Source organism: Pectinophora gossypiella, chromosome 9 (genome assembly GCF_024362695.1).
Source record: "Pectinophora gossypiella chromosome 9, ilPecGoss1.1, whole genome shotgun sequence".
Classification (NCBI taxonomy): Eukaryota; Metazoa; Arthropoda; class Insecta; order Lepidoptera; family Gelechiidae; genus Pectinophora; species Pectinophora gossypiella.
Window position 1 is genome coordinate 6,959,724 of NC_065412.1, and position 25,338 is coordinate 6,985,061.

At 36.3% G+C, this 25,338-nt stretch overlaps 2 protein-coding genes across 2 annotated transcripts in view; one reads left to right on the top strand and one right to left on the bottom strand.

Moving 5' to 3' along the window:
* Positions 1 to 3,249: 3,249 nt before the first annotated feature.
* LOC126369785 (uncharacterized) lies at positions 3,250 to 6,845 on the bottom strand. Its single transcript, XM_050014350.1, has 3 exons — positions 6,842 to 6,845; positions 5,116 to 6,127; positions 3,250 to 3,322 (listed from the first exon to the last, which is right to left on the bottom strand). The coding sequence occupies exons 1-2, from the start codon at positions 6,843 to 6,845 to the stop codon at positions 5,127 to 5,129; spliced, it is 1,005 nt and encodes a 334-aa protein (XP_049870307.1). The 3' UTR covers positions 3,250 to 3,322; positions 5,116 to 5,126.
* Positions 6,846 to 11,591: 4,746 nt separating this feature from the next.
* The window catches only part of LOC126369519 (RYamide receptor-like), a 30,924-nt gene continuing 17,177 nt past the window's right edge, over positions 11,592 to 25,338 (top strand). Inside the window, exons 1-3 of the mRNA XM_050013997.1 lie at positions 11,592 to 12,283; positions 16,456 to 16,654; positions 21,261 to 21,329. Coding sequence (XP_049869954.1) covers positions 11,667 to 12,283; positions 16,456 to 16,654; positions 21,261 to 21,329 — 885 coding nt within the window. The 5' untranslated portion in view covers positions 11,592 to 11,666. The remainder of the gene's footprint in view (positions 12,284 to 16,455; positions 16,655 to 21,260; positions 21,330 to 25,338) is intronic.

Below are 25,338 nucleotides of genomic sequence, written 5' to 3' on the forward strand. Positions count from 1 at the left end.
ACGCAATAACAGCCTCTGTGGTCAAGTGGTTAGAGCGTTAGGCTCACGATCTGGAGGTCCGGGTTCGATTCTCGATGGGGACATGGTCGAAATTACTTTGTGAGACTGTCCTTCATTTGGTAAGGACTTTTCAGGCTTGAATCACCTGATTGTCTGAAAAAGTAAGATGATTCCGTGCTTCCAAAGGCACAAGGCGTGTGCCCAGCAGTGGGACGTATATAGGCTATTTATGTACGCAATAGGCTTTACGATTTTTTGGGTGCCACTTTGTGATCACCAGTTTGGTTAGTTTGTCCTGTGCTCAAATTAATACATAAGTTGAGCATTACGCCGTTGTAGATAGGTGTATGTAAATTACACGATGCTTTGCGACGTCATACTTTGAAGTCACAGCAGCGTTGCGTCGACGCACCAGATCCTCAGCTCTCGTATACCTTTTAAATCAGACACTTGAGGATTACGATCAGTTACTGTTGACCTCGAGAGCAGCTCGGTGGCGCAGCGGTAAACGCGCTCGGTCTGCGATTGTTGAAGTTAAGCAACCTTCGCAAAGGCCGGTCATAGGTTGGGTGACCACAAAAAAGTTTTCATCTCGAGCTCCTCCGTGCTTCGGAAGGTACGTTAAGCCGTTGGTCCCGGCTGCATTAGCAGTCGTTAATAACCACCAATCCGCACTGGGCCCGCGTGATGGTTTAAGGCCCGATCTCCCTATCCGTCCATAGGGAAGGCCCGTGCCCCAGCAGTGGGGACGTTAATGGGCTGATGATGATGATGATGATGATGACTGTTGACCATCAATCTGAACTAATTATAAATTGCGCTTTGAACTATTGGAGGTCACATCTTTGAAGCATTTATCCATCTAGAAATAAAATAGTACGAGTACTAATTAAAAGTTTATTAATGTAAATATTATCTGTATGAGAAAGCATCTGATCCAGCCAAGGAATTCGAAGCAAACGTGTCTTATACCTGGAGATCTAAAAAGCCACATTAAGCCGTTCACCTAAAAAGCAAAATCGCAGTTTATTTACGCATATTACAAATAACACGGAGAATAAGAAGTAAGTGCGCAATGACAAAGTTAACCTGTCAGAAGTTTAGTTTTTTAGATGAATTGATTCAATGTGGCCTTTTTAGACTCTCTGAATGGGAGTCAAAATAAAATATAATAAATGTAAAAAATAGCTTGAAATATCAAAAGAAGAAAATTATCTATTTCATCAAATTAGATATTTTATCGGACCATTACAGCTCTTTATAAAAGTAATTTCAATTGCGACAAGAAATCGTTAGGGACAACGGAAATTTATTTTATTATACCCAAGCGAGATTTAGTCACCACGTTCCAGATTTTTAATTAAATATTTCTCAAAGGTATACATTAAAAGTAAATTTTGGTAAACATTTTCTGTTGTCTTTATTCGACATGGTAATTATAAGCATACAAATATCGGATATAATTAATTTACGTCTATACATGTATGTTGATTGTTTGTTTTGATGTTGCGCAGACGGGTAATACACGAAGCTGGAACCGAGCATAAAATGTGATTTATTTATTTATTTAATAAACACACGTAACAGGTTACAGACATAAATCTTATGAAATAATACACTTTTTGAGGTTCAGACTGTAACCCAACTAAACGTATGCAAGTTATACTATACTATGGTGAGAAAAGACGACGCAAGTTAAAAGATATTACAATAAAATATACTTAGCTCCGCAACAACATGGCAACAATTACGATTCATGGATCTACGGCCAAATCTTCAGGTGAGCATTATAATAGAGTTGATATATAATTAAGAATCAAACGAACTTACCTTGTGAAGTTTGATTCCAATTATACGAAGGTTCCACCGAAGACAACTACAAATTTACATGCAGCAGCTCATGAGATGGTGCCATTCTTATCACACTTTTAAAGCCTAAATGAAACATTCATCTTCTGTCTTGCTCACACACCCGCCCGGGCGCACGCGTCATATCACTGGTTCGTCATTGTTTTAGAGTTTTTTCGGGTATTAGGGAATGGGTGGGTTTGTAGTTGTCTTCGGTGGAACCTTCGTATAATTGGAATCAAACTTCACAAGGTAAGTTCGTTTGATTCTTAATTATTACTTCAGGTACCACCGAAGACAACTACAAATTTACATGCAGATGTTTAGAGTGAACATGATAATAATGTTCATATTTTTTATTTAAGTATATCAAGCTTACAATCACTGCTTTTTAAATCAAGGTACACTTATTACTTCTTAATTCCTTAATAAATTAATACAATAAATGTATTTGATTCTATGATCGACGAAATATTGCATCAGCAAATGAATTATTTGTATATTTTATCACATGTTTATTGTAATATTTAAGAAAAATATTTGATGTGTTGCTCCATCCTGCAGCCTGTCGAACGGTTTCTAAATTAACTCCTGAACTGTATGCGGCTGAAGTGGAGGCATGGCGAGTACTATGCGCTCCAAATACTGAAATATCTATACCGCTCTTTTTTAACACATTTTTAACCCAGTGGGCCAAGGTTTGTGAACCAACTTTTTTATGTGGCCTACGGATACTAATGAATAAATTATCTTCAGATGTATTATTTCTCAAAACTGTAGTTTTTTCTATATAATTTTGAATAGCCAGAGCGGGACAAACTGAAGGATTTTCATGGACAAAAGGCAAACGGATTAATGGTTGACAGGCTCCAGGTCTGGAGGTTTTTACAAAATCTGGAACCCTAATCATGATTTCATCATTTTGAATTGAAATATTTTGTAGTTTAATAAGACTTAAAGTTTGCATTCTTTGTGCAGATGCAATTGACAATAAAGTGATTGTTTTAAGAGTTAAATCTATCAAAGATAAGTCATGATGTGGAAAAAATTGAGACAGATAATTAAGTACAATATTGGTATCCCACGCTACATCGTATTTGGGTGCACATGGCCTTAATTTATAAACACCCTTAAGAAATCTGCTAATATAACTGTCACTCATAATTTGTTTATCCAATATAATAGCGAGAGTTGATCTTAATGTATTTAATGTACTATACCTAGACCCTTCTTCAAATTTTGATGTTAGAAATTCAATTACTTGTACCACACTGGCATTGTAAATGTTATAATTATGATTATTACAAAATGTCCACCACGATCTCAAACATGAATCATATTGTTTAAGAGTATTCGGAGCGAATGAGGCCATAAAAATATTTAGGGAAGCTGAGGGCATACCGGAGTTGACTAGCGCCGTCCTGATAATTTCGCTGCCACCAGGATAAGGTCTGCATGCAACGGGTGGCACTGTCTGAAAGGTGAATACAGTAAATATTTATCAGGTCCAAAGTATAGTTTCTGTGACACTACCAAACTCGACCAAAGTGGATACCACGGCTGTGATGGCCAATTAGGCACTATTAATATGCCCTCTGCTTTATCGGCTTTGATTTTTTGTAACGCTTTTGTTATAATGCTAAATGGCGGAAAGGCATAAAAGTATATGCTTTTCCAATCAAAAGTAAATGCATCTACAACCTCAGAAAGCGGATCAAGTTTCCATGAAGCAAATCTATGACATTTAAAATTTTGTGAGCTTGCGAACAAATCAAATTCAGGCAAACCAAACGTCTTAATAATTTTGAGGAAAATATCATTAGACAATTCCCATTCCGTATCAATTTTTAATTTTCTTGATTCCCTATCGGCCACTATATTATCTGCGGATTTAATATAGGATGCGAATATATAAATATTTCTTACTTCACACCACTGCCAAATCTCACGTGCCAGTTGATTCAAGTGTGGGTGTTGTACACCGCCCATTCGGTTAATGTAACATATGGCAGTAGTGTTGTCAATTCTAAGTAAAATATCACAGTCACTTAAATTAGATGCAAATATTCGTAAGCCGTAAAAAGCAGCTCTCAACTCTAATACATTAATATGACATGACATATCAGATAGTGTCCAATTACCATGAGAACTTTTATTTGCGCATGATACTCCCCAACCTGTTTCAGATGCGTCACTGAAAATTTCAATGTGAAACTTGTTAGTACTAATTGGTGAACAAGACGACATAATGTTTCTTTGCCACCAATAAAGGTCATTGTGGATACTGGAAGGTAGTAACATGTTTTTGTTATAATTATCTGTGTTATCTAATGCTAAAAACTTTTCCCGTTCAAATAGCTTCGTATAAAGCCACCCATATCGAACTGCGGGACATGCGGAAGTCAAAAGTCCAATAAATTCAGCAAAATAGCGTATAGTACATTTTTTAACTTTTAAGCACGCATTGATTCGGTCTAGAATACGCTGTCTCTTTTCATTTGGTAATGATATTGTCATATCTATTGTGTTAAACACAAAACCCAAATATTGGCAAGTATTACTAGGTACTAAGTTGCTTTTGGTTGTATTAATTACAAAGCCTAATGATTGTAAGAGATTTTTTGTGGCAATAACATTCGATAGGCATTCTTCATATGATTCGCCAATGCACAAGATATCGTCAAGATATGCAACCGACAGAAAACCAGAACCACGTAAGTACTGAAGAATAGGTTTCAGAAGTTTGGTGAACACAAATGGGGCTGTACAGAGGCCAAAGGGTAAAACATTGAATTCATATAGGCAATTTTCCCATTCAAAACGTAGTTTTTTCCTACTTTCCTTATCGATAGGAATGAGAAAATAAGCATCCTTCAAATCTAAATTTGCCATATAATAATCTTTTTCTATTAATTTTAGTACAGTTCTATAATCCTCCATTTTGAAATGGTCTAACTGAATGAATTTGTTTAAATGTTTTAGGTTAAGGATAAATCTATGTTTATTATTAGGTTTCGGTACTGTAAATATTGGCGAAAGTATTTGTTCTTCGCAAGGGTCACATGGGGATATAAAGTTAGATTTTTTAAGTTTATTTATACAGTGAGTCAATATATTGGATTGTAGATTTACGCTATGAGTAGGCCCCTGGAATGGGTCACTTTTAAACGGTATTATATAACCTCTAACCCATGACAAAATCACGGGGTCATCTGTTATATTGGTCCATTCATCGATAAAGTATTGTAATCTTCCTGCTATAGGTACCTGGTCATTTACTATCGCCTCCGCGTCGTCGTTCGTGCACGCGAGTTGTAATTCCGCGTCGCCGTAGCGGGGTTGGATGTGTGCTGCGAGTATTGTTGTTCTCGCACTGGTGCCTGCGCCGGCCTCCGAGGTGTGGGATTTCGACGCGTCCCGCCGACAGGTACCCGCGTCGTCCCCCTCGCGTTTAAAGCTCCCCGATGAGTTTGGATTGTCGGAGTTTGTCTAAAGGCCACACGCACAGTGTTTGCTGCTTTCATCTCCAACCCAGACTTGGCAATAGCTTTGTGAGACTTTAATTGATCGACTAAATCTGATCCAAACAGGTATTCATCAATTTTGCTGTTTTTTACCATATCTTTGGTTTCTTTATTTAATGTCTTTGTAATATCGAATCTTCTAGAAACGGATTCTTTGTAATGACAATCACAGATTAAGCGAGCAGCGTCACTAAGAGGTTGTATTAGTTGTTGGAATACTTGGTTTGACGAATCTTTTGATGTAAGTATCATATTTAAAGCTGATCCTATAGCGGCAAGTGCGCTCGACAGCTGATTTTGCTTCGTCTGATTATAGGAATCCTTCTTTATGCTGAAGTCATTCAGTGCAGCTTTAACTTCCAAATTAAGTTTAGGTGCTTTTAGGTTTTTACAATTTTCAGGTGTAAGGTACTTTTTTAAAAGTTCCTGCTTAATTTCTTTGTCTAATCCGTTCATTACTATATGCGACCACCTTGATGCTAAGTCTTTATGAAGAAGTTCGCCATACTCCTTTAGATTGTTAGGATCATCGCCTAATATTTGAAGGATTTCAGGATCCAAAGCAGAGGGTTCGTCCACCGACTGACCTTCGTTAATGAGTTCTTCATTGTTGGATGTATGTGATGCAGTGGCCGCTGGCGGGGTTGGCAGTCCTGATGGGCCAGGTAAAGGTTCCTCATCTTCTAAGGTGATGATGTCGTCTGGATTTGTGAAATTATCTGTGTTTTCGAATTCATCCGTTGTCCATTGTCTTTCTGCAAGAGTACGTAAAGTACTTACTTAAAGCAAACTTACACTCTGCACGATGAACGTGGATATATATCTCTCGACACGATAGACGTGGAGGTAAAAAACATCTCGACACGATAAACGTGGAGGTAAAATCATCTCGACACGATAAACGTGGAGGTAAGAACATCTCAACACGATAAACGTGGAGGTAGAAACATCTCGACACGATAAACGTGGAGGTAAAAACATCTCGACACAATTAAACGTGGAGGTAAAAGATAATAACATATCAAGTCTCAACACGATAAACGTGGAGAAAAAGAACCTTCACAGACTTGGTCCTTTAAGTACCCCATAATATGTAATATATATATATGTATTATGTATCTTTTACATAATGAGATATTGTGTGTAAATACGAAACACATAAACCGCATATTTTATTTTAGAAATGAGGGTAAGTTATAAACAAATAATTGTTTAAGAAATATCAATAAATACGAAATGCCACGAATATTGATTGTTAAATTATTTTAAACTCAAGTAGTGTCGTTCAACTTATCTGTATTACGAATGGTAACATAGTCATACGAATAAATTGTTACCTGGATTATCAACAGTCTACGACGATGATGATCTTGAAGCATGTTTTTTATATTTTTCCAGTTTCCGTTCCAATTTTTTCACTTTTCTTTGTATTTCGCTTCTAGATCTCGATCTTGAACGTTTTCGTTTACCCATAATCACTTTCTTGAAGAAAACAAATAATAACAGTGTGACTCGAACAACACAAAATCACGTAATGACGAACCAGTGATATGACGCGTGCGCCCGGGCGGGTGTGTGAGCAAGACAGAAGATGAATGTTTCATTTAGGCTTTAAAAGTGTGATAAGAATGGCACCATCTCATGAGCTGCTGCATGTAAATTTGTAGTTGTCTTCGGTGGTACCTGAAGTAATAATTAATTATACATTAGAATCTCTTTAATATTTTTTTCTATTTTATTTATTCATAAAAACAAGATGTCATCATCACCATCATCATCAGCCCATAAACGTCCCCACTGCTGGGGCACGGGCCTTCCCTATGGATGGATAGGGAGATCGGGCCTTAGACCATCACGCGGGCTCAGTGCGGATTGATGGTTATTGACGACATAAAAACAAGATGTTAAACATCGACACAAACCATGGTTTAACGGTGCTAGTTAGCATAATCACTGTTAGTACTAAAACTAAACACTGTTAAAAACTTAGTCTAATTACACATAGATACAAAATTTAGTTATAATTAAATAATTTATAAATAAACCTTAATACTAAACACATGTCAAGTTTTCAAAATACATGTCGACCTTAACAGGTAGTTCTAGTCAAAAAGACCGAATCGCACCCGGTGGGAAAGTGCTCATTAATAATTCCACTCCACTTGATATTACCTCAGAATAATGAGCTGAATCATCCCCCTCAAACGTAACGTAACTAGTATTTGTTACGATGTCGTTTACACCTTGTACAAGTACATACAAGAAGAAAGGCTGTTAGTGACATCGTAACAAATACTTACTGAAGGGGATGATTCAGACCATGATTCTGAGTTGATATCAAGTGGATTTTCCTGACGGAAAATTCATGAAAATTTCAGTGTTTTTTTAATTATTTGCCGTTCCATACTGTTGTGACGGAAAATTCCACTTGATATCAACTCAGAATCATGGCTTGAATCATCCCTCAAAGTTTTCGTTATGATGTCACTAACCCTGTATAGATAATATAGATAAACATATAGGTAGATATAGAAGATGGATCAGCATGGTGGAATGTGCTTTATATTCCGGTAGATAGAGGGCAGCCCGTGCCTAACAATGAGACGTATATAGGCTGTTTTTATGTTTATATATGTAGATATAATAATGTCTCATAATTCGTCGCGTGTCGGACGACGCTTAGTGGATAGGCCCGCTACAAGGTGGACCGACGATCTGGTGAAGGTCGCGGAAAGCCGCTGGATGCGGGCAGCGCTGGACCGATCGTCGTGGAGATCCTTGGGGGAGGCCTATGCCCAACAGTGGGCGTCGTACGGCTGATGATGATGAATTGCTGTGGTCTATATGGCGGTGCTAGCTCCGGTGTAAATAAAACTCCTTCAAGATGGTGATAAGCGGACTGTATTGTAAGACTAAGTAGGCAAAGTCCATTGCGTAAATACTTAAATTGCCAGAGCAAAATATATTACAGTAAAAAATATATTAAGGCCAATACGATGAACTTGTTATAGATACCATCATCATTTCCTGTGATCATTTCATTTACCTAAATATCATATTGATATAAGTAATGACAATTATGAACATAATAATTAGATTAAGAAGCCTGTAGTTACTTTTGTATGTCTATCTTACTTGTCATATTGACGCTAATATTAATAATAATATACTAGTAACACTTTAGTCGATTAACGACATTATTAGAATGATAAATGGAGAATTCTAATTATTATAATTCTAATAATATAAGTATGGGACTGTTATTTACGTAAATCTACCTAATAAACAACAGAAACAGAGCCAATTTCCCCTGGTCTCCTAAAATTCGCTGTTACACAATCTTATTACATTATAGAGTATAATTTAATTAGTTTGCACAACCAACATTATCCTACACCACCTTCGGCAATTTCAGCCATGAAATATTAAATTTAAATTGTAAAGTATTGCGTGAAAATCTTTTGGGAGACATTTTAAACACCAGTATACATGAATGGGTATTTTCCTTATTGGGTAGACAGCCTTAGTGGTTGGACAAATAGATACGAGTAACTTGTGTTTTTTTTTCCTGCTGCGTGGTCTATTACTCTATTGTAGATTAACTGTTTTACAATTCAATATTCTGCTGGACAAACTGGGAGCGCTGAGTGCTATTTTGCCCCTAGGACATTGTCTAAATAATGTCGGAGAGAAACTGTCCTAATTGATCTGGTTCCCTTTCTACTGGCGGGGTTAATATCGAGGGCGTGCAAATCCCTTTTGGTATTAGTGTCTTAAGATAACTAACGAATATTTGTTTATTGATAAGGGACCAGCCGGCCAACTTAACGCATCATTACATCGTGTAGGCTACGATGTGATTTACGTAACATTCGTGTCATAAACTTTTTTTTATTTTTGTCCTGTCGTGTATATAACGGTCGCCCGTGACCACGCATTTAATGAACGTAGCTGTTTAAGCCACAAATTACCTAAGAATCTAGGTCACTGTCACGTACGCATGCTACGTACACATGTTGTGTGCAGATTAGTTTATTTAGGCACAACTTTCTTGTCTACGAAAACATATTTCCACATAATTCAACCAACCTATCTTTTATATGAGTTCTTAGTTTTCAAGCCTCTACTTTGAAATTATCTATCCGAAATCCACATGCTAGAGAAAATTTTACGGAGTCACGGCAATGATGTGGCATAGCCATTAAATGGCCTGGATTTCCCTTCGGTTTCAAAGACCAGATGTTAGTCATTTCCTTAAAAAAACCGACCACAGGATAAAATTGATAAACGATAGGGCAATTCCAGATTCCGTGGCGTATGGAAAAGAAGTTGACGATGTTAGATCCCAACCTTTTTTTTTATCAGGGACCATTAGGCCTTTTTGCACGTATTACAAGATTTAGAATAAAGATTTTGAAAATCAGTTAAAATCATAATACTTACAAATATTTTTGTAAGGGTGTAATCACTTAGTGTAATGAAAGTAACTTAGCAATCTGTAATAACTTAGTTTTCGCGGCCCAGTGGTGGTCAGTTTTGACCACGATTGAGACGGAAGAAATGGACATTACAAGTATCACTGGGTAATTATCTAATATGTATTTGCTGACTAAGATTCTTCTGCTGTAATGATAAGTTAGATGAAAGGACGTTGAATCGAAACGTCTCCTTTTATCAACAGATTTCAGATATATCTCATTCGAAGCGTCAAAGCAAGTTGATATTTTCGTTCTTTCTCGGACTCAAAATTTTTAAGAATGATTTAAAATCTAAAAATAAACACAAAATCTTCTTTTAATCATTAAAGTTGTGTTGTTGTTGATTGTTGAGTTGAGTTGTTGTTGGTTGTTGTTTTGCCAGAGACAGCATTATTGGTACATTTGCACCAGGTACGATTCAAGGTGGGCTTTTTAATTAAGGTTTAGTTTAAGTGTTAATTGTACATAATTTATTTTATTTGGAGTTTTGTATATTTGTTTTAGTTTTACTTAATTTTATTTTTGTTTTTGTTTCATTATTTTGTTCTGTAACTGTTTTGTTTATGGTGTAAATAAAATTTGGACATATGGATTATTGCCTCTTAATATGAACAACATCCTCACCTCAGTAGTCATGAGCCTATGCCATGTTATATTGTTATTAACAAACCACACAGATTCGAATGGTGTGAAATATAATTTAACTTTACCATATTGCTTACGAACCCCAGAGTTATTAATCATAATACAAGACGATGTTATGAAACCGTACCTGCTATTGTTACGATTCAGATTTATTTCACTTGTCAGATTGAGGGCTTAGCTTAATCCATCATACTTTGCCTGAGACTACTTACAGGTATAAAACAATAAAAGCTTTTTATATTTGCGAAAAAAAATATGGAGGGACCCCGAATCAGGCCATGTGTCTATTTTTATTCGCATTGCATATAAACGCATCACTCATTTCCTTATTGTACTCGTTAAGAATCGATAGGAGTAATATCTGATCATCTTATTTTAGTATCCTTAGCTACTATGATATAAATAATGTAATAGTTACTTATTACTGTAAAATAAATATACATTGAAGCAGGGAAAAAATCAACACCTATTTAATAAATGTATCACGTCTATGCATTCGTAATATTATTATGTATATATTACGTAACGTTTAAAACTAAGATTATTAACTATTTCTATTATAGAATAAAAGTTCCTACCTCATGAATTATTATTATTTAGTTGTTTAGTCCTCCGGTCCATTGAGGGGAGGCCTGTGCTCAGCAGTGGGACGTATATAGGCAGTTTATGAGTTGTTTAGTTATTATTTTTGATATCACTGACTTCTTTACAACAACTTATCTAGGAAATTCTAACTTTTTCAGAGATTTTCTTATTTTCGTGTACGAATTCTTGGTCTTTCAAACAAAGTGTCACTTAACTTCAAAGCGATAGCTTTATTGTATTTCATTTCGATTGTAGTAACTGTCGCACTGAAAGCCATAAAATAACTTGGTAGTCACTACAGTATTTGCCACATTCTGTTTTCATCTTAAATAAGTATAAAAAATAAGTACTAAACGGCATTTTCCTATAAGTCGTAAGTTGAAATTAAATGTACCTAAAATCTATATACCTATTCAAATAAAGTTCAGAAAGCGTGTTTCCTTTTATCGCTTTGATGTCGTCTACACGTAACCGCCATTTGTTCATAACTCAATTTCTATTGTTTCAGGTGTGGAAGCCGAAGGAATGGAAGAATGTGAAATAAGACAGTTTTATTGACATTCGAATTATGTTTTAAACTAAGATTATGGATGACGCACTGCTTGAACAATTATATTGCGTGACGTCAGACTGCCTTCGAAATGCGAGCTTGTACAATGAGTCCCACTACAATTTCTCGTGGCCGCAGCAGGTGACCTGCGTGTTCGAGACGTCATCGGAGGATTTCATGACGTCACCGGTGTTCCAAGCGTGCGTGTATGTGATGTACGTGGCGGTGTTCGTGGTGGCGCTGCTAGGCAACGGGCTGGTGTGCTGGGTGGTGCAGACGTCGCCGCGCATGAAAACCGTCACCAACTACTTCATCGTGAACCTGGCCGTGGGCGACATCCTCATGACGCTGTTCTGCGTGCCATTCACGTTCGTGTCGACCCTCGCGTTGCGCTACTGGCCGTTCGGCGCGCTCATGTGCAAGGTGGTCAACTACTCGCAGGCCGTGTCGGTGCTGGTGAGCGCGTACACGCTGCTGGCCATCTCCATCGATCGCTACATGGCCATCATGCGGCCGCTGCAGCCGCGGCTGGGCCGCGCGCACGCCAAGCTCGTCGTTGCCGCCGTCTGGGCCGGCGCGCTCGCCACCGCCGCGCCTATACCCATAGTCTCACAGCTGCAGAGGCCGTCTCCGTGGCACGAGGCGTGCAGTGTGTGAGTTCATGTAAAAGTTATGTTTTTATTTCTATTTGTATGATATACGCCCGCAATAACATAAAGGTAACAAAAATTCTAGTACATATATATTTTGAAAAAAAAAAATTGTGGGTAAGTACCTACCTATATTGCATTAGTACGACCGACTTTATTCTGTAACTGCTACCTATTTTTCTGTAAATACATCTTACACTTGTAATCTACTTCACAACCCACACCATAGAAGAAGAACCTGTATTTTCATACATTTGCCACACGTAGGAGTTTTAAATCCGCCAGGAAATCTTCTATCGTGTGGGTTGTGAGGAACACGGATCATCTTACTTTTGGACAATCAGGTGATCAGTTTGCAATGTCCTAACCAAACTAGGGATCACGAATACAGGAAATAGTGTCTCACCTTTCCGATTAGGACCTCTATAAGCTTTTCCTTATCTACATTTACTTTTAGATAGGCCGTACATGTGAGATCTTTCGTTCTTAAGTTCGTTGTTATTGTAGTCTTAGCGCTTCTATTGTACTCTTAGCGATGCATAATTACCTATAGTGTATCCATGCCAGAGATATTTATTTACGATAAACATTTTCCAAGGTTAGGTAGTTATCGTCGTTGCCAATTTAAAATCTATTATGTGCAATCGGGTCAATTTTACAGAAATTAAAAAGACTTCCGGCTGATTTTTTTTTGTATGACTGTGTATTAAAAATATTAAAAGATAATAGATATTATTATAGTATTTTATGCAACAGTTGTATAAGAAGGGTCAAAAAATGCGAGTGGCGTGAGTTGCGATGTGAGCCTTGGCGAACATCGCAATAAGAGACGCCACGAGCATTTTTTGACCTAGTTATACAACGTTGCATACAATACTTTTTCTACGACGACGTAATTTTAAACGAAACACAAAAATTTTCCAATTTATTTTCCAACGCGCGGGAAAATGGCGGCAAATGTATACTTTTTTTTTATAGTATATCTATGGCACCACTGCCCTATTTTTCCCTAAAAAAGTAGCATGGAGAGTATTTTACAGAAATGCTGCACCGACAAGAGCGTGGCTCTTAAATTGATGATGATGATGATGATCTATGGCACCAAACAAAGTAAAGGTGCCAGTTTCCAGGTCAAAAAAAAAAAAACAACAACAATGCTTTTTGGCGACATTATAGTACAGTTACACTTTGTAAACAATGCTTTTATAGGCCATAGAGCGTACACTTTTTCAAAGAGTTTAATTATGTATGTACTTATATTAGACTTTTTGGTTATTTAAATGGCAGATTAAAGTAGAGGAGTAGAAAAATATTATTAACGTACATAAGAGTTTGTACTGAATGTTTTAGGAGCACAATACTATTCGATCCTGACAATTAAAAGAAATTTGGTGAGGGCGACACATGAGAGCTTTTAAATTGGCAACGACGCTATATTGCTTAACAAAGTAATCAATTCTACTTGAAATATTCCATTTACACAATCAGCTTGCATATTCTCATTGAAATAACTAATTACCTATTTAAATAAAGAACGATTTGAAATTTTGTATGGTATGAAGTAAACAGCAAACCTAGTATCGAGACTTTTTTCATACAGTTATTTAATCATGTGACACCAAGTTGTCTATGGACTTAGGAGTTATAAGGACAGAGTACCTAAGTATTTGTTTTTAATCAAACGTTTCTCTAGTGGACACGAGGAACTCGGGCTCTCGACAGAGCTAATCGATCGAGAAATATTTGAACTACTACCGCTGTCGGTACAACCGTTCGTTTACTACCAAGTATTTGATTATCCGTTCGATCAACAGTCTAACAGTAAACGATCAGGAACGGAAATGTGGGTGAGAAAGTGGCTATTAAGTATTAGTGATTTTGCCCAGGGTTTCATTACATAATATATAGTCATGGATATAAACTGTAGAGCCTTTACATATTAGGCGACAAGGGGAATGGTAGTGAAAGAAAAATCTAATAACTTTATCTAAGTAGCAGACATTCACGATAAAGTTACTAATTTCAAAAAGCAATTTCATGGGTATTCATTTCTTTTTTTGCCAGTAAATTAACAAGTATTGGCTCTAAATTAACAAACAAATTGATAGCCGTCGCCCTGTTGAACTTTTAATATATCACATACTTAATTACACCCGTCAATAAGTGAGTGGTGCGTAGGGCGGATTTTTCACATTCAAGCACGACAATCAATCATATAAATGTCAGTGACGTGAAATGAAACCTTTCAGCCTTTCCCCACCCATACCCGCACACAAACCAACTATTAAAGTTTTGTGTATAGTCGAATCAAGTGTTCCACTTTAGCATTTACGATTTCGACAAAGAATGCCATTTGAGTTCTACAAAGGATATGCTACGCTAAAAGGCAGCTCGTTGCTTTCAACATATTTGAACTGAAAAATATAAGTAGGTCTTGAGTCTCAAGTTTTCAACCCAACAAACATGGTCTCCGTGGTCCAGTGGTTGAGCATTGGGCTCACGATCCGGAGGTCCCGGGTACGAACCCCGGTGGGGACATATTACAAAAACTACTTTATGATAGGATATCCAAATCAAACCAAACCAACTCCCTAGTTTGGTTAGGACATTACTGACTGATCATCTGATCATCTAAAAAGAAAGATGTTCCGTGATGTAAGTAAGTAGTCGTTACATGAACCATGTCAGGGGCCTTTGGCGGCTCAATAATAACCCTGACACCAGGGTTGATGGAGTTGGTAATATACCTCACAACCCACACGATAGATAGATAGAACCCAGCAAACAATGTGATACCTGCCAAGTTTGTATAGAATTTAGTCGAATTAATTTCGCATTCCTCCTGAACAGTAGTAGTAGTATTTGAACAAAGTTGCAAAGTTAACGACGAAAGAAAAGCTTTTGCGCTTTGTTTTTGAAAATATATTCCTTTTCCGTTTTAACTTTAGTCTTTGGAGGCAGCAAAAGAAATTCCCAAAACACCGTTTATGATTTATGACTGTAGCTATTGGTAATAACAAAAAGTAGGTATTGAATATATAATTTAACATTCGTATAGTAATGGGATGCGGGAAGACTGAGAAAGAAATGTGAATTTATGGTAAATGTTTGAAAAGTTATTGAACTGAGTACCTACGATCCAATCTCGTTAGCATTAAGAACCTTCACTAGTATTAGGGTATGGACCTCTACTAACTTATTTAAAACTTTCCTAAAGTTCGTTCGTTTCCAAGATTCGTTTGTTCAAAGAATAGTGTTCAAACTAAAGGAATTAAGGTAAGTTTGGCGAATTTATGGTTTTCAAGTTTGCACATTCAGGCGTCGAACCCAGTCTTTCATAAGTAACACTTTAGAGACGAACGAAATGGTAAAGACATGTTTTGATTGGTATAGACAGTGTACTAAGAGCGCGAGCGTTTGTAAAGGTCAAAGAATAAAATCGGATTGGTGTCGAGAGGTCAGGAGGTGTATATTCAATATACAAATTGTAACTAGTATTATAAAATACAACTAATGTAAATATACTTAATGTAGTTTAGGAAATTACATTTCAGACAGAAACTTACTACTTACCTACTTATCTAATAATTAAATTTTGGTCTAAAATCCAAGTAAGTTTAATCAGACTAGAACATAAATATTGAGTACCACTTTCAGGTAGTTTCAATTAAAATAATAAAAAAAGTACCTTAGAATCTTCACTGTAAATTAACATGAGATGATGTAAACTAAACTGAAACTATAAATTAAATGTAGAATATCAATATAAAGTATAATAACATTATTTAACACATGTTTTAAAAGGTTCCCTACCCGGGTTTGTATGCTTAGCAACTAGCCGCTTAGCCCTAACTTTGTCACCAAAACTGATATTCGGAAATACGAGGACAGCACCTAAAGTATAATCTTGGAAACGCGACAAGACATGAAATTCTGGGACAAATCCAGATATCTCGAATGCCCGATTGGGACGTACCTAGTATACCTAAAATATTTATAATGTTAGTGATCCGATAACATTTAATTTTTGCAGCATTACATTAAAGCATGTCGAATTGTTCCAGTGGCACTAAATGGACTCGTTATTACCCCTGGGGGGGTTCTGGTAATACTGCAGGAGCAGGACTAATCGTTTGTTTTGTGTTTTCCAATTTTCATGTTTCTGTTTTTTACAGCGACATATGCGGTGAACAGTGGGAATCAGCGGAACAGAGTGAACAGTATACCTGCGCTTTGCTAGCGCTACAGTTTGCGCTTCCGCTATGCGCACTGATCTGCACTTATACGCGTATTGCTTACGTTGTGTGGGGCGGAAGACCACCGGGCGAAGCCCAGAGCGCAAGAGACTCAAGATTGCAGAGTTCTAAAAGAAAAGTGAGTTGAAAGCATTACACAGCTTTGAAAATTATCACACACATAACACCCACACACTACACCCACATAATGATAGGTAGAGTACCACGGACGGTTTCGTTTGGGCAAGACGAAAAAATAACTTGTTTATAAAAAAAATAAAATAAATAAAATAAAATAAAATATATATTTATTTGCATCAGCGATTACATTATTGTAGGTGCAGGTGTCCCCTGTTAAGTTAATATAAACCTGTGTTAGGAGACACCGCTCTTCTTCCTTAGACATGTACAGTTATATAAAATTTTTAAACTAAAACCAAACATGCTCAGTTAAACTTAAATGACAAAATTTTTATTACAATAAAGAAGTGGAATTAATACAAAATGAAGTGTGTGTGGTGTGTGTGTATGTGGGTGTGTAGGTGTGTGTGTGTGTGTGTGTGTGTGTGTGTGTGTATGTGTGTGTATGTACGTATTTGTTTCTTATGCAAGCCTATCCAATAGTTAAATATTGGTAGATAATAAAGGTAACAAATTACTTCCAATGGTATTCTTAATGTCATGTACTATGTACTAGCCAAGACATTTATTATTTTGTTACTAAAGAAGTCTCTCCGTATCCTCATAGAATTGGCTCTCAAGCCACTTAGTTGTAGTCTTTTTGCATTCGTACAAAGTTTTAGGGTATATATTTTAGGGTATATATGTTTAATTTATTGTCTGTTTGCTATCACAGAAATATTACATTTGTAAAGTTTGTATCTACTTTGCTTTAGAAATTCTAATGAGAGTGTCCTTTGTCATAAATTAATTGCCAGGAAGAAGATTAGTTGAAGTAAAATAATAATATTCTTGAAGTACATTTTCTTACTTCAAGAAAGTTTAGTCGACACGTAATAAGGTATTAGAGCAGTGATAATTATCTTTTATCGGACCGTCCTTTTGCTAAGAAATGCGGGCTCTCTCGCGTTACATACTTTAATTCTATTCAACGAAAATACCTACCAAAGGATAATCCCTCGAAATGTCGGAGCAAATCTAAACCGAAGACGCTTGAAGTGTGCTTCTGTTGCTATCAATTTACGCGGATTAAGTACTTAAACGAAAATCAAAGACTTAGATTTTAAGGAAAACAAAGTTAGAAGATGATGATTACTATACAACTTAGGTAGGTAACTAAAACTTTTTAACGAATGTTTAATTTGTCATAATGGGTGAGTATAGTAGAGTTAGCTCGTGCCAATATCCATTTTTAATCTATACACCAGCATATAATATGACATTTATAAGCTCACGACTATTTTCCCGATAGACTGTGGTAATCCGAGGTACATTTATGGCAAGATGAACTAAGTACCCACGCGTCACCGAGGTTTCTAGACCAATGCGTTTAGGTAGTGAGCGTTCTATAATGGTCAAACCGACTGGAGACGACTGTGTATTTATATACACATACATACATAAACTCACGCCCGTAATCCCTAACGGGGTGGTATCCGCACAAGTAATCAAAGACAACTTGCATAAAAAAAATAAGGCCCATAACATTGGTCCATCATGTTACAGGACACATTGGTGCTAATTCCTGCAGACGCCATCTAATTTTATTTTAAGTTATACCTGTCATTTTCTTATCCACCGAAAAGGAAAGGGACGGATGATTGACGGCTCTTAATTTTAGAAAGAATGAGTACTAGAATGGATAACCCGGGCGAATAAAAAAGGTATCTCGCTCGTATGAAAACCATTTGACGTGTGCTGTCAACATAATCCTGTCGGGTTATTGGCCAGTGTAAAATTTTTAGACGGTTGTTTTAGATTTGTGCTTAAAATTGACGTGTGTTCCATAAATTTTATGCTTGTCGATTACCCGTCCCTTTCCTTTCTGGCGGATAAGAAAATGACGGATATAACTTAAAATAAAATTAGATGGTGTTTACAGGCATTAGCACCAATCCTTCTGTTTTGTCTATTTCATATTTATGTATAGAATACTTATTACTGGGCCTAAGTTACAATTTCACTTGTTGTAATAATGTTCTGTCGCTTTTTATACGCTTTTGAGAAAATAGTAGCAACTTTTTCTTAAATCAGTAGTTCTTGAGCGACTGCAGAATCTTTATATTAGGTTTATTTTCGGCCTGCGTAAGTTTGACCATGTTTCTGACTACCGCTCTCAACTTAAATGGCTGCCTATACACCGTCGGCGAGACTGTCACATCCTCTCCCTTTTGTACTCAGTTCTCTCTCTTCCCAATACTCCTTCCTACCTTAAGGACCGATTCGTTCTTCACTCCTCAACACTCGACCGCAACCTTCGGTCCTCTAACAACCTTTCCCTTCAACTCCCGTCCCACTCCTCTAATTTTTATGATAAATCGTTTACGGTGCGAGCTATCCGGCTATGGAATCTGCTACCTGAGTGTATCAGGCGGGCACCATCGCTGGAGTCCTTTAAAGGACAAGTAAAGGCGCACTTTGTGAACTCTGGCTCCTCTTCTTTTATGTAAACCATCTTTCCTCTTTCCATAGTGTTATTATATGTATTTATAATTATTTAGTTATGTATAATAGTCATATATATATTATATTAATGTTACATATATATGTATAATATAAATATGTAGTTAAATGTACTTATACGTATTTTATGTAGGTTGTTCTTTTAATTATTTATTTTGTTAGAATGCATTAACCCGCTATTATTATACTTGTACAAAATTTTCCTGTACCCAAAGGTTGCCTGGAAGAAATTGCTGCATGAGCAATAAGGCCGCCTGTTGTGCTTTTCTGTATATGCTGTCCTTGTCTCTGTATTTTGTGTCCATTGTGCTCAATAAAGTATTTTATCTATCAATCTATCTTTTATCTACAAACTTTGACAAACTTTTTTCCAATAGTCCGAAGTCAACGTTGAGACTGTCCCTTATACTCCTATCTTGAGCTTCCTAGTAAATAGCACCTATTCTTCCTCAGTTTCTTGTATTGCACGATATTTCTATCTCCGAAATTGCCTATTCATCATAAGAAAGAAACGATAGTGGAAAAACGCTAAACTACCGTTCTGACAGATGTTACGTAGTGCTCCACTGACGACAAACAGACACAAATGGTGCTTTGTTTCTTATTAGGTAAAGGAATTGTGTCTATGCTTTGTGTTTTTGACGTAACTCATGAAACCCACCGGAGATTTCATTCGGTTCCATTTTTTTGCAATTTGTACCTAAATATTGTCTCAAAATTGACGTATTTTTTTTAGGTACCTAGTAATTAATTATGGATAAGTTACAGTTGCACTTAAGACCTCCTGGTTATATGTCGTTTCTGTAATAGACCCAAAACACCTACAAAAACATAAATTTTATAATTATGACAACTAATGGTTAATAAATTCACCACTGTTTACAAATAATTCGCTGGGCTCAGTGACTGCACTTTTGCTCATTGATTGTACCTTTGACTGCGTCAACGAATTCTTTAACTTTAAAAATAAGTCTGTTAATAATAATATAATTACAAAGACATTTGCAAATCTACTTGCAGGTTGTATTCATGCACTGTTTTAGATAGATAGATAGAATCTTTATTTAGGTTTAAGACGTTACATAAATTTCTTAATATTAAAATTTGAACATAATATGAAATGTAAGACTTAAAACTAAAAAGGGTACTAGCTCGGCTAATGTCGTATCGACCCACATGAGAGGCAATACGACGCCGATTTTCAGCCAGACCCCTAAAAATAATACAAGAAACTTAAACTAATAACAAATCAATTATCAGCAACAGACTCTGTGCTATTAAAATAAAAACATTATGCGCACTGTTCATATACCTTACTTAAGTGATTTTGAGTTGTTTGTTTGCAGATAGATGTGTGTCTAAGAGCGCTGAGTGATGTTATGTATGTGTGAGTATATGTGTTACCAAATAGCCCACTAGGGTGAATAGAGCCCACTATAAGATCTTTAACTTTGTGTTCTTACAAATAAATGATTAATTATGATTAATATTATGACTAGTTACCTTAATTGGGAATATACTCGTGAGGTTATGTTTTTACGTAGTAATTTTAGCATATATTCTATCGCTCCTCCAAATATGTCGAAGAAATGACGAGGTTAAGCCTTTATTACCCCTAAGACTCTGCTTACCCTAATACGGATTAGTGAGTAGGCGCGGTATTATCGAGGTATTTTCAATAACACCTGCGCCAAGATGACCGAGCAAAGGTATTCCAGTTATACGGCCTCGCCTTGTTACGACTGTATTATGACCTGTGTATTGTACGAGCCAAAATAGAGAGGTGTCATAACTGTAAAGTAAGGTATTCCATTTTGGTGATACTCGTAACAAGGAAATGATATTGAGAGTGTATTGTCTAAAGTAAAAAAGACGGAACACATATAAGTACCGCGAAAATATAAACTTTACGTTTTGTAAATAAATGCGACATTAAAGCATTTAATCCTAAAAAGCTATATTGCTATTAAACATTTTGTTTGACATTGCGTACTAAGTTGTGCAAATGTCAAATAGCAATATTGCTTTTGATATGAAGTTTTTTTTAATGTTTGCGCTTTTAGGCCCGCAGGTTGTATTTCTAATTTATTTTTCTTTCACAGATGATAAAAATGATGGTGACCGTGGTTGCAGTATTCACGATATGCTGGTTGCCCCTCAACGTGTTTATTGTAAGTAAATGAAATAACAATAAAATGGTAAGGTTTTATACTTTAGTAATAGGTAGGTGTTTCGATGCTACCATGACGTTTACGCTGTAGCACAATACGGACACTTCATACAAACAACTCGTTTTACACAGACATTGACGATATCGTACACGCGCATCTGTGTGTGTGACGTCTGACGTCCGGGCGCCCGTACGATTGAAGGCTAAAGTAAGACCGAGGGCGTGAGGTAAACCTAGCTCAGCCGCCGGTGGGAAGCGGAGAGTTGCCGTTCTATACGTAGTATTTTCCCTTATTCTTAGGTTGTAGGTAGATTAACGGAGTAATTACATGTCCTGACTGTCCCTGTTAGTGGCTTCTGTAGTCCAGTGGTCGAGCGTTGCGCTCAAGAGTTCGAATCCTGGTGGGGACACATTACAAAAATCACTTTGTGAACTTTGGTTAGGATATTGCACGCTAAGCACCCAATTGTCCGAAAGTAAGATCCGTGCCTTGATGGAGATGACACATTAAGCGGTTGGTCCCGGTTACTACTTACTGATGTAAGTATGTATTTGTTACATAAGCCACGTCAGGGGCTTTTGGCGGCTCAATAATAACCCTGACACCAGGATTGATGAGATTGGTAATCCACCTCACACCCCACACGATAGAAGAAGAAGATAATTCCTATTTTAGTTTAGTACCAAAACACTTAAGTCTCTCAGAGCGCTCCCGGTAACGGTCTATTTTAAACCAGGAAGTGGCTGCCAGATAGGTATTTTCTTACAATTTACGGTATCCGCCAGCAGGAATTAGGAACACCGACTGTGGACATGTACCAATCTCAAGACGCAATAGCAATTACATGTGACCTGAATATTTTAATAGAAATTCCTTCCATTAGTTCTACTGAAAAGTCTCCGTAACGGCTAAGAAGTACTTTCAACAGTGCAATGCAATATTTTATATTAAAAAAATAAGATTCTTTAAGGTTAAGGTTACTCTAATTTATGAAAAGAAATTAGTACCTATTTTAACTTTGGTATCACAACACAGGGTGTTAGTGACATCGTAACGAAAAATTTGAGGGATGATTCAGACCATGACTCTGATTTGATATCAAGTGGAATTTTTCACTGATATCAACTCAGAATCGTATGTTATAGGTAGGTATGTACATAATTTTTTATTGTATATTTTTTTCATGTTAGTCGACTGCATAAGATCACTAAATCTTTTCCCATTGACATTCGGAATTTACATCTTTGTAAAAAAAATAAGTTTTAAAATTAAAACCCGACTATGGAAAAATCGCGCTCTAAAAAGTATGAAACAAGAAGAAAATATTTGACATTCTTCCGAATATTGAGTGATGTTTAGGAGATAGCTGTTGTCGTATGCCGTGGAAAAAAAAAAGATTGGCATTCCACTTAAGTTTTTAGTTTTTTAACTTTTATTTTTATTGTTTTAATGTTTTCATTATTTAGATAACGTGCTTCCATATTGTGTATTATGCAAGATTTGGATATAAAACCTATTCGGAACATGTCTGAGTAGTTGCTACAGACGTAATTATCGCGTAAATACAAGCAAACCCGCAGGTGAAATCTAATAATATGTACATATTTAATATACAAGTTAATAAACCCTTTGGCCCTTTCATTTGATACCCAACATGATACTGTGGGGAAAAAAATGTCCTCAGTTTATGTCCGCTTCTAGTGACACCTCATTTGTTAAATTCTGACAAGTGGTTTAGAATTTAGGTAGTGACAAATATCCATGGGTACACACATACATACATAGCAGTCAAACACATAACGCTCCTTTTGCTTCGTTGCGGTCGGGTAAAAAGGAAGAAGATATGAATGCGTCGGATTAGCTGTCTGAGAATTGATGTTAAGCAGCTAAATTACTGAATTGTATAACAATACTTCATGTTTTTTAAGAAAGTCTAGGGCCCTGTGCCGAGGTTTCTCTTGCAGTGAGAAGCTGCAGCCGTTCGATATGTAAAAAATGACGATTCAAAGTGTAATAATTTTACCTGCTAAATAAAGGTATTTAATTTCAATTCAAATACGGTTGATAGTATTTCCATTGTCAAAGTTTTTGAAAATGAATTTACACCACGTCAATTGGATTATTTCATTTTGAGAATGTCTGAATGTATTGATGTAATATTTGAATAATGTATTTTACGCAGTCAACTAGTAATTCAAAGATTTTTTTTCAGTAAGTAATGTAATTTATTTTTTTCAATTTAGTTAGTAACAATTAAACTATAGTCTATGTTAGCTCTTACATTGAGGGACTTTCGACGCTACGTTACTCAACAGTATAGATAGCGCTGTACAGATTTTTCTTTCAAATTCAAAAAATATTAAAATATATAATATATATTCGGACTACATAAGATCCATAGGATAAGTAACAAAAACTTACATACTTACTAATTTTACAAACTAAGGTGGACGATATTCGGATTTAAATCCGCCCGCCATCCCAATCCGGTGGCACATTAAAGGCGAATCGTATTTATCGGGTATTGCATTCAGGATTCTGTTGGAGCTGCCGCACACTAGGTCCAGCAGTGAAGCAACTCGCTCACTCAAGATTGCACAGAAACCGTCCACTTGTGCCTCCGCGAACATTCCAGAGGCGCTACAGTATCGCGGCAAACCCATCAGAACCCGGAATGCGTTATTATATTGCACCCTTAACACATCAAGCGACTTTTTGGTATGACTAACCGCTCGTATAGAATGTTTGGCAGAACGATTTGAACAAAGTTATTTTAACTTCTGCACTACAGCGAGCGGTCCTACGAGCAATCATAATATATTTACTCTCCTTTGTTTAACCTTCTAATTTAATGGATAACAGACATATGCATCTTTTACCTTTGTTTTTGGGTATAAATGATGAACCTTTTTATTACCACCCAGGCACAATAAAATTACATCTTCCACCCATTATTATTCTGATCAAAATAAAGAGCAGCAATGTAGGTAATAACATAATTATTATACTTACTGTGATTCAAATATTAAGCAACAATTTTTTTTTTTATATAATTACAATTATTATTTTTTTTTTACTCCATACCTAGAAGTTTTATTTTTGTTAATTTTAAATATTTATATTGTTTCACTATTGTGTCTTTTGATATAAGCAGTTATAATTTTTCATAGTGCTCTGTATTCTAGACGTGTGTCCATTTTGTAAATCCTAACATAGGAAATCGTACTCTGGCCCCTGCGATACAAGCTGAGCTTAGTGCAGGGACCGCTGCATAACTAGAGTAATTGGTCATATTATAGTTGTCTGTATATTTATTATTGTAAATTATTAATGTAATGTATAAGTATGCTTCTGCCATTACATTGTATTTTGGAATAATTATGTACTTACCCGAGCAATGAGAAAAGTACTACGCCATCTATATTGTTTTTGGTGAACGTAGCCTAGAAAGTCCCTCATAAAAATAACAAAAAAAAAAAAATAACAATAATTTAAATTTAGATGATCTGCGTAGAAAGTTTTCGCAATTTGCTCGTGGGCGCCGGGTGTAGATAATACTTAATAGTACGTTACTCGGGGAAATTTCTAACTCTCCACAAGCGTATTAATCACTGTTACTGGCAATAAATTTATTTTATTCTTATTCTTAACAAAGATATTATTTCCGAAAACAGATAACCCAATACTATTGTAATCACATGGAGTCTTGTAGCATCTATTGGTGGGACAGATCTAGGCTTGTGATGTCTGCTACGTCTGTCTAGGTATTACGCGGAGTTTCCTGTAATAGATGAGAAATCCTGAAGAGCGGAAATCCTATTGTTTCGCACAATCGCACAATGTTGTAATTTCACTATCCTGGGATAACGACTGAATGGATTGAATATTTCCTGCACTAGTGTTTTCCAATAGTTTTATAGGCGTGAAGTGCAACATACAAAGAAAATTGAAACAGGTTTACGTGTGTATTTTCGTTCCGAGCTCTCTTAGTCAATCGATACCTAAGTCA